Below are 11,062 nucleotides of genomic sequence, written 5' to 3'. Positions count from 1 at the left end.
ATATACTGTACCCACTTAAATTAATTAAACTCTGACAACGTTTGAGATAAAGGTATCAAACCAACTGTACAATATTCAAAATATTATTCCCTATAATGCACAAGTCTTGGTTTTCCAGATTATGCCTTTACTGTTTTTATATACAGTACTGAATCCATATTTGTCACGTTTTATTTACTGTACCCACTTAAATTAATTAAACTCTGACACCGTTTGAGATAAATGTACCAAACCAACTGTAAAATATTCATAATATTATTCCCTATAATGCACAAGGCTTGTTTTTTCAGATTATGCCTTTATTGTTTTTATATATAGCACTGAAACCATATTTTTCATATGTTTATTATACTGTACCCACTTAAATTAATTAAACTCTGACACCGTTTCAGATAAAGCTATCAAATCAACTGTAAAATATTCAGAATATTATTCCCTATAATGCACAGGGCTAATTTATCAAATTATGCCATTAGTATTTGTGTATATTGAAAGCATATGAAAAGTAGAGATGTAAAATGAGCATTTGACTGCATGTGTGTGCGTGTGTGCTGCTGCTAGTATAGTTGTCAAACAAGTCCTCGCCCGAAACAAGGTAGGCTTGAACATCCTAAGGCTTTTTTTCTCTTCTTTGCAGCTTCTTTCTGTTATATCAAGCTGTTTCGTTACAGTAAAGCAAAACCTGCGCCGCGAAACTCTGCTGAAAATGCAGAAGGAGTTTGAGTTTAGCGTTTAAAGCGAAAAGCACAACGGTGTTCTTGTGCATTGCGTTTAACTGCTGATCGCAGAGTTCTTGCACGCGATAATACATTAACATTCACTTTGATTTATCAGGTTCACTTGATACTGAACAAGAAAAGCATATTTTGTGTCTCGAAATGATACATAGTAACTCTTTGGATATGTCCGATTTGTTATGAGCCGAGAAGCCATTAGTGATTTTATGTAACTTTAAGGAAATGGATTTAACTGATGAGTCAAACGTTGCTTCATTTAGCTGAAATATGAACTAACAAAACTGAGGATTTTTTTGACTCGATTGTATGGCGGTTTTAAATAACTTTTCGCCTTGTGGTAGGCTAAATAAATTTTACTATTCAATACTGTAAATTCAAATCAACCTATATTTAGGTTCTACGTTACATTTTATGAGTTGAATCGTGATTGTGACAAAGTTGCTGTCAAATGATTAAACTCTAAATACTAAGACTTAATTAAAAAATATAATAAATATGCGCACACTGCTTTATTCTGTAACCCAAAGCTTTAGATCTTGTGATACATGACGTAAAAGAACCACTGAATCATTTTTGAACCGATTTATCGAAACGAATCGTTCAAAAGAATCGTTTTAAATGATTCAGACTTCCCATCACTAACAGTATTAGTGGCCATACACACGAGGCTTTGTTGCTCTTAAAACAGCTATCGGAGTGCGACTGAACTACTTTTTAAGATGCAACTATCACAAATGTACGGTGGCAGAGAAGTGCTAAACAAATCACAATTCTGAAAACAAAATAACAAATTACAAATGCAAATGCATGTCTAAAAAACTAAATAACAATTCAGAAAACACAACAACAATTCAGAAAACATTATAACAAGTCAGAAAACACAACGACAAATCCGAAAACAAATTAACAAGTCAGAAAACACAACGACAAATCCGAAAACAAATTAACAAGTCAGAAAACACAACGACAATTCAGACAAACCGGAAGAGGTAGGTATAGTTTGAGACAGTGCCATTGGTTTGGGATTACTCACCGCTGACTGGACGAGACATCTGTCAATCAACGTATACAGGAAGAACCAGCCGAAGAACAGCAGAGTCGTGGTAGAAAGTTCGGAGATGGTATTAAAGTAGGTCAGTTTAAATGTTTTGTATGAATTGCCCTTACTATGGAATAAAAAAATATGGGGTGTCTATTCACATTTAGTTAAACGTGGCTGTAACACATCAGCTCCAGTGGCGCAAATAGATAAGCGCTTGCCCTTGGCATTTTGACGCGATCGAACCCCTGATCGATCGCGTCAAAAAGCCAAGGGCACACGCTTAACCATCTGCGCCACTGGAGCTGATGTGTTATAACCACTTTTAACTAGACAATAGTTAGACAATTACTAGACACCCCGTATTTTTTTATTCCATAGTAAGGGCAATTCATACAAAACATTTAAACTGAGCTACTTTAATACCATCTCCGAACTTTCTACCACGACTCTGCTGTTCTTCGGCTGATTCTTCCTGTATACGTTGATTGACAGATGTCTCGTCCAGTCAGCGGTGAGTAATCCCAAACCAATGGCACTGTCTCAAACTATACCTACCTCTTCCGGTTTGTCTGAATTGTCGTTGTGTTTTCTGACTTGTTAATTTGTTTTCGGATTTGTCGTTGTGTTTTCTGACTTGTTATTTTGTTTTCGAATTTGTCATTGTGTTTTCTGACTTGTTATAATGTTTTCTGAATTGTTGTTGTGCTTTCTGAATTGTTTCTTTGTTTTGTAGACTTGCATTTGTAATTTGTTATTTTGTTTTCAGAATTGTGATTTGTTCTGCACCTCTCTGCCACCGTACTAATGCTGTATACGGTTAAAAAAAGTTTCAAATGTAGTGACAAACCATTTCTATGTAAACCGACTCTTAGGTTGGAACCAATTTAAGGGATTTTCTTGCTATCCGAATTTGCTGCTGGATCCGATTTCTAAAGATCATAACACAGATGTGCACCTGGCAATATGAAGTGCCTCAAGCATACCAAACGTATTTTTTGCCCATGTTTGCCATTCCAGAAAAATAATAGCCTTCTTATGTCCAGCACAGCTAAATCTGTTTACAGTATAGGTTTGGATCTAAACATCTGTTCATGTAGGAGACACAAAAGAGAGAAAGGTGGAGACATGTCAGAAGAGCCCAACCCCCTATGGAATGCAGAAGTTATGCAACACCTCTATGTACAGTAGCAGTTCTCATTGCTAGACCTCCAGGTCACAAGCAATGCTTAAGTACTTGGTTCCAGCTGACTTCATGGGGATTAGGGAACATTCCTTACTAATCTGATCACTTAAACCCACAAAATCTCCTTTAAAATGTTGCAGGACCTTTAGACTTGATTTTGATCTTGAGTTTTAAAATTGCAAATTTTCCTTGTCAACCATCAACAGTAGCTAGCTAGAGTTTTCATACTGGCTAAAAAAGATAAAGATGTGTTGAAAGTGACGACATCTGTAAGAATTGGTTAAAATGACAAACCACTCTCTAAAGTTTTGACATTTATGCCACCATTTTTCATTTATTGCCCCCTTTTGTTCGCAGAATAGCATTTATTTTATAGTTTTATGTAAATCGTTATACTGTATGTGTTTTTAAATAAAAATATATGAAATTTATTTTTTTCTCTTTTTTTTTTATGAACACATGAGGAAAATACATGAATATATAAATATATACACAAAGTAAGACACTGAAATGTACAAATAGGACTAAAATTTGTATATGCAATTTAAAATGCAGTATTGTTTATGGATTTATAGCTATCTTGGTGTTTCAAATTAATTATAATAACAGTTTGATTTCCAGATATTATTGTTTTGGTTTTGTAAAGAAAATATAACATTTGATGACAAATAAATTATACGTGTGAAAAAATAGAATAAATATTTAAGTATTTTAAAATATTTAAAAGGATTTATTTCAAAAGCTCTTATATTTATTTTACTTAAATTATAATTATGTATATTTAAGAATATGCACAATATAAAATTACAATTTAAATTCATATATATATATATATACAGTGGGTATGGAAAGTATTCAGACCCCCTTAAATTTTTCACTCTTTGTTTTTTTTATGTGTGTGTGTTTGGGCCAGTAAAGCTGCAGGTCAAGTAGAAAAATGAATTAATCAGAAAAAAATAAATGTAATGTTAGCATAGATTACACTTTCTTGCATCACAAACCTTTTCTTACACCCTTTAAAGAATATTCACACCCTCAGGAAACATGTCTGTTCAAAGACTTGTGCTGAATTGGGGAACTGACGCTGCAAAGTAAGCTCAAAACAGTTTAGAAACTTTTCCGCAGTGTATTCTAGAACGTGCAACTCAGCCTGTTCTTTTGATGTGACGTTTGTTTGGTCAGAAACAAAAAGGAGCCTTATCTTTTGGTGCACAGTCCTCCTTGAGCACAAACGTCCTGTTTAGCAGAGATACTGTCAGAATGGGTGGCAGCATGCAGATGACTATTACTGTTCCTGACTACTCTGAAAATTGCCCCTCATTGTATTTCATGTCCAGAAAGGCCCACATGAATCATTTACAGTGTGTTTATATTGTAAGTATTATTGTACCTGTGGGAGCTTTAAGGTTACTGAAGGTGGCACTGTTGCTTTTATTGGTGCTGTAAGGGTTTGTTGCAGCAATATATGCCTATTTTATTAGTTTTAGCTAGCAGACTGCTAATTTAATCTTGACTACACTGCATTGCACTTTCTATATTTGTGATCCAATATAAAAGTTTCCTAACCTCTTCTTGCAGGGTATGGGAGTATAAAGACAGTGATTTGTGAAAGACTAAGCGATGGAGCAGGGGTCAGAGGAGAACATGGAGAGCTCATGGACTCTGCTCTCCTGGCTGGCTTCTGGCGTGATGGTGTTTGGAGGTGCGGTGCCTTACGTCCCCCAGTACCAGGACATCCAGAGGACCAATAATGCTGAGGGATTCTCAACAAGAGTCTGTCTGGTGCTGCTCGTTGCTAATATACTTCGCATTTTCTTCTGGTGAGTGGAGGAGAGTTAATATTGATTGATGGCCAATTTGGAAATCAAAGTGAAATAAACAAGAACAAATCTAATTAATAAAGGCTGCATTTTAGTATATGTCTGTATGCATTTATTTATTTGGATCCCATTTTGTTTTTAAAATAGCATTTCTTCTTCCCAATATAATTTTTTATTATGCAGTTTTTATGTATAAGGTTATATTATATATATATATACAATTCAAAAAATTAAATTAAGATGTAAAATTAAAATCCACCCATCTATTTTCTAAATGTATCTTACTGATCTTATTGTAAACAATTAAAAAAAATATATATTTTTTTTTGACCTTGTCATTTTTAGTCAATACCATGACTCAGTCTTCCAGTAAACAACGTATGATATATGCCGGACTTCTAAAATAATTTAGTCTGCTTAAACCTTTACATTTGACTGAAAATTTGCATCCAGATCTGCCTCCATCCAATCAATGGCGGTGGATAGAATCAAACCCTGCCCTACATTTGTTTTCTTTTTGACGGTCCGTTTCACTTGCATATGCATCACAATGCGGAAGAAATGATCTGTCTCTATTTCAGTTACATCATGACTTTAAAGGAATAGTTCACTGCAAAAAAATAACACTTGCTGAATATTTACTCACCCTCAGGCTATCCAAGATGTTGATGAGTTTGTTTCTTTATTGTAACAGATTTGGAGAAATGTAATATTACATCACTTGCTCACCAATGGATCCTCTGCAGTGAATGGGTGCCATCAGAATGAGAGTTCAAACAACTGATAAAACATCAGAATAATTCACAAGTAATAAAAGCTTAAGCCACATTACTGTTGTTTTCTCCACATTTTCATTTTTTGGTGAACTATTCCTTTAATGTACAAAGAAAACTTTAAGTAAGCCATTCAAAGGTTGGTTTCCCTCAAAAGTGTAAAGATTTTCAGCTCTGTGGTGAACTTATGAACTTATCTGAACCAGTATCTGAACAGTATCAGCCTAACATAGCAACGATGGCTCAACAAATGGCGTGTGTTTGGGGCAGGGCTCTCCATTTGGGAAACCTGTTTGAAAACAGTTCTTTTTGGTTTCTCTATGGCATAGCTTTTACACACTTCCCCTTTAAATTAATTGCTTTGTTTTGCAGGATAGGCAAGCAGTTTGAGCTGCCTTTGCTCCTGCAGAGTGTGGTGATGATTCTCACCATGCTGGCTATGCTACATTTGTGCTGTTCCATCCAGAGCAGCAACCGTGTCAGTACTAAACAGCACCACATCACAGGTAATCACATTAAACAGTGTGTCCAGCGGGAGTGTGAAATGCTTTGCTTAAACACTGTGCTTTTTCTACTTGTAAATACTACTTGGTTTAATATTTTGTTATCTCAAAGTTTTAAAGTGTCCAATATTTTGGGGAAACATATTAAAGGGGTCATATGATGGGATTTCAAGTTTTCCTCTCTCTTTGGAGTGTTACAAGCTCTTGGTGCATAAAGAAGATCTGTAAAGTTGCAAAGACTAAAGTCTCAAATCCAGAGATATTCTTTATAAAAGTTGTCAACCACACCTACCTAAAACGGCTCATTCTAACACGCCCCCACATGTCTGTCACTATGTCTCAGGTTACTTATGTAACTCAGCATGGCGGCGTGGGTATACCGTTCCCCATAGCGACCCCTAGAGGACGCAGTTCGAAGTTCCCATGAAAGGGAACTTTAAGTAAGCCATTCAAAGGTTGGTTTCCCTCAAAAGTGTAAAGATTTTCAGCTCTGTGGTGAACTTATGAACTTATCTGAAACAGTATCAGCCTAACATAGCAACGATGGCTCAACAAATGGCGTGCGTTTGGGGCAGGGCTCTCCATTTGGGAAACCTGTTTGAAAACAGTTCTTTTTGGTTTCTCTATGGCATAGCTTTTACACACTTCCCCTTTAAATTAATTGCTTTGTTTTGCAGGATAGGCAAGCAGTTTGAGCTGCCTTTGCTCCTGCAGAGTGTGGTGATGATTCTCACCATGCTGGCTATGCTACATTTGTGCTGTTCCATCCAGAGCAGCAACCGTGTCAGTACTAAACAGCACCACATCACAGGTAATCACATTAAACACTCTGTATCCAGTAATAGTCTGAAACATTTTGCTTGAAAATGCTTTTGCTAAGAAAATATTGGTTCAATATTTTGTTATCTCAATATTATAGTGTCCAATATTTTGGGGGATCATAATAAGAGATAAATCATTGAAAGGTAGCGATAATCTCTGGGTTGAAAGTAGAACTAAAGTGCCAGTTTTCAGTATGCAAGTGTTATATTAACGCATGAGGTCACGTGAGTGGTATATAAACTTCAGCATGCGAGAACATTACTAAGCAGATATCACCTCCTCCTCTACTGTCATGTAGATGGGATTAAAACAGCATAAATGTAAATCATTGCCCGGAGCGCCAATCTAGTCCCACATTCATTTATAATGAAGATGTTAAGTGTCTGAGAATATTGGCATCACATAAACCAGGGTGCAAACAGTGTGTAATTTCCTTTTTGCTCTTGCACATAATTGATTTATGATAAAGTTAGACTCCAGTTGATTGGCTTTTTCTGGGTTTGCAAGGGTAAACTCAATCTCAAATTGTCTTTTTTAATAATATCGCTGTCTGGGAGGGAGCTTGGATGATAACATTTAGCTATGTTGTAATAATTTGAAAATCGAATGTGAAATCAGACAGAGCCCTAATTTACCGGTCATGTTGACTGAGGAGCTTCCTCTCTCTTTAATGAGGCACCTGAGCTTGAGCTTTGACGGTTGTGGGAGAAGTCATGGTGAAACTTTTTATTAAAAAGTTTTGGTGAAACTCATAGAAATACTTTTTTAATGGCAAATTTATTTGGAAATGAAAATCAGGTGGTGTATTTATCATAAAGTAATTTGTTATTTGCAGTTTTCCTATGGTTTAATTTAATTGTCATTGATCCCAAAGAATAATTGTAATGTTGGCACCACATCACAGGTAATCACATTAAACACTCTGTATGCAACACTCTGGGTGCAAACAGTGTGTAATTTCCTTTTTGCTCTTGCACATAATTGATTTATGATAAAGTTAGACTCCAGTTGATTGGCTTTTTCTGGGTTTGCAAGGGTAAACTCAATCTCAAATTGTCTTTTTTAATAATATCGCTGTCTGGGAGGGAGCTTGGATGATAACATTTTGCTATGTTGTAATAATTTGAAAATCGAATGTGAAATCAGACAGAGCCCTAATTTACCGGTCATGTTGACTGAGGAGCTTCCTCTCTCTTTAATGAGACACCTGAGCTTGAGCTTTGACGGTTGTGGGAGAAGTCATGGTGAAACTTTTTATTAAAAAGTTTTGGTGAAACTCATAGAAATACTTTTTTAATGGCAAATTTATTTGGAAATGAAAATCAGGTGGTGTATTTATCATAAAGTAATTTGTTATTTGCAGTTTTCCTATGGTCTAATTTAATTGTCATTGATCCCAAAGAATAATTGTAATGTTTTGGCATCCCTAATATCACCTCTCAAAATAATATTTTATTTAAATTAAAATTTAAGATTTATGTATTTGAATTGCATATAACAATTTTCCTTCATTTGGATTATGCAGTTTTAACATAAACTAATAATAAACATAATGTAATGCATATTTGTCAGTCATACATAAATGAAACGGGTAAGAAACAAAGATTTAATAAACTAAATTTCTTTCCCCCAAATACACAATAACCAGGTTTATATATTTATCATCAATAAGTGCAATTTGTTTCTTATCAATTTTAACCAATTAAATATTGATTGTTCTATAGCTAGTCATATTTTAACAGTTCATAATTTTTAATTGAATAAGTTTGTTTTCACAGTGAGCAGATTTATGCTGATTCTAAACAATTTGAATAATTGCATTTTAAAAATATGATTAAATGAAACCAAATAGATACAAATAGTAAATAATAAACTATGCTGTGATGTTTTTGAGGGCGAAATCATACCTTGTTACCTATGTATAAGTCACATAAGAAATGCCTAAACTTATGCAAGTATTTGTTTATTTATTTATTATTATTATTTTATTTATTTTTTTAAATTAATTATTTTAACTTCACTCTTATCAGGTGGAGAAAAGGATTCGATATAACAGTTAACTTCTGTAAAGAGTGTTTTCCGATTGAACACTAACATTTAAATTTTAACACAATTTTCAAATTTGATTTATTATTATTTTAATAAGACTTTTTTTCTTGTATCAGCTCCCCCTAGTGTGCCTGCTAACAGCAGTTTCAGTGCTGAACATCCGGTTTCATTGAAGAGCAGTGTGCGTCAGCGGGTTTGTCTGAATGGCAGTTAAGGTGTCCGGTTACAGCTGGGACAGAAGGGAAGGGTGTGTGTTGGACCCAGAATAGCACGGACATCGGGTCCTCGCACTGAAAGTTAGACGTCATGCGAGACCCTCTTTAATCACTGACTATCCTGTTGGCTATATGCGACCTACTGCCCACCTGTCCCTGCATACCTTCACACCTACACACACACACACACGCAAGCTGTCAGGTTACAAGAACAGATCTTTAAAACACACACATACATTTTTGAAGCTGTATGCTCAAAGTGACCAATTAACCTATATGCTTATGTATTTGTGCTGTATGATGTACCCTCACACATTTCTATTTTCAGTGACGGGGAATATGTAAGGTCACGTCACATGTAAAGCTCGAGTCTGTTTACCACTGCGAGCTATGAATGATTTTGCATTGACTCACACTGATTGCCCTCAGGCTGTTCATTAGACTCCTGCTGTTGTCTTGACATGAATTTGTAGATGTTAAGAGAGGTGTTACAGTGTGACCTTTAGAAGACCGAATCAAAGAAGCCAATGTCCCATATCTGTTTCATCTGTTGTTTTAGAGTGTGCTTTAAATGCCAGTGTGCTTTGCCCTGGAGTTTGTGTCAGTTCGATTTCATTCAGTCTACTTTTCCTTCTTGTGGCCTTTTCAGAGTAAATCTACACATATTTTAGCAAAACTGTGTCGCTGCTTCACAATAACTAGCAGTTTTATTACTGTCATTATGACAAAACTACATTCACCCTGCAGCTAAAATCTTACACTATCATTCAAAAGTTTGTGGTCGGTTTTTTATTGTTTTTTAAAGAAGTCTTTTATGTTTATCCAGGCTGAATGTATGTAGTGTGCACTAAAAACAGTAATATTGTGAAATATAGATGACCATTTAAAATGAATGTTCTACTAAGTCATTATGACAAAACTACATTCACCCTGCAGCTAAAATCTTACACTATCATTCAAAAGTTTGTGGTCGGTTTTTTATTGTTTTTGAAAGAAGTCTTTTATGTTTATCCAGGCTGAATGTATGTAGTGTGCACTAAAAACAGTAATATTGTGAAATATAGATGACCATTTAAAATGAATGTTCTACTAAATTTCTATTTAGATATTTTGTCAAATGTAATTTATTTCTGGGATGGCAAACCTATATTTTACAGTCTTCAGTGTCACATGATCCTTTAGAAATCATTTTAATATGCTGATTTGGTGCTTAAGACACAGTTGTACTGCTTAATATTTTTGTTGAAACCATTATTCTGGAATCTTTTATGAATAGAATGTTCAAAAGGACAGCATTTCTTTGACATTATATTTCAGATGATAAATGTCTTTAATGTCACTTTTAGTCAATTTAATGAATCCTTTCTTGATCAAAGTATTAATTTAAAAACCATTTTACTGACCCAAGCTTTTGAACTGTAAATATTTAGGCCGCAGGCATGTCTTGGGTTATTGATTATTAAATTATTATTTATTTACTGATGTTTTAATCCAGGTTAAAGTGGATCCCTGACATTTAAAGGACCATTTTATTAGATTAAAGTAATGAGACATTAAAAACTAGAACAGCAGAGCCCTCTTGTGGAGACATGTGGATCATGACTTGAGTTTGAATATACAGGGCCCCAAAAAGTATTTAGTAGTGATATTAATAATTTTACTTTATTATTTATTTTTATGGGATGTATATGAACTTAGTTGAGAAACAAACTTGTGTGAGAAACAAACAAGTGTGGCGTCTCAGCTCTGATACTCATTTCATTAACACCCTGGTGTGTGTCCAATTAAGTCAAATTGTAATTTAATAAGTATGTGCACCCAGGTGACACTGTTTTGCCAAAGATGCAGTTGCATAATACAACAGTTCAGTTGTATCCATTATGTATTTGTTACATTTTCTTGTGTGTTCATGAGTGCA

At 34.8% G+C, this 11,062-nt stretch overlaps 1 protein-coding gene across 1 annotated transcript in view; it reads left to right on the top strand.

The window, feature by feature from the left end:
* The first annotated feature begins 6,541 nt into the window (after window positions 1–6,541).
* The window catches only part of LOC107583923 (PQ-loop repeat-containing protein 1-like), a 45,913-nt gene continuing 41,392 nt past the window's right edge, over window positions 6,542–11,062 (top strand). Inside the window, exons 1-2 of the mRNA XM_016270275.1 lie at window positions 6,542–6,618; window positions 6,736–6,869. Coding sequence (XP_016125761.1) covers window positions 6,602–6,618; window positions 6,736–6,869 — 151 coding nt within the window. The 5' untranslated portion in view covers window positions 6,542–6,601. The remainder of the gene's footprint in view (window positions 6,619–6,735; window positions 6,870–11,062) is intronic.

This window comes from Sinocyclocheilus grahami, unplaced genomic scaffold, assembly GCF_001515645.1.
Source record: "Sinocyclocheilus grahami isolate Dianchi unplaced genomic scaffold, SAMN03320097.WGS_v1.1 scaffold55.1, whole genome shotgun sequence".
NCBI lineage: Eukaryota > Metazoa > Chordata > Actinopteri > Cypriniformes > Cyprinidae > Sinocyclocheilus > Sinocyclocheilus grahami.
Note: the sequence above shows the minus strand (reverse complement) of the source record. Positions and strands in the feature narration are given on the sequence as shown.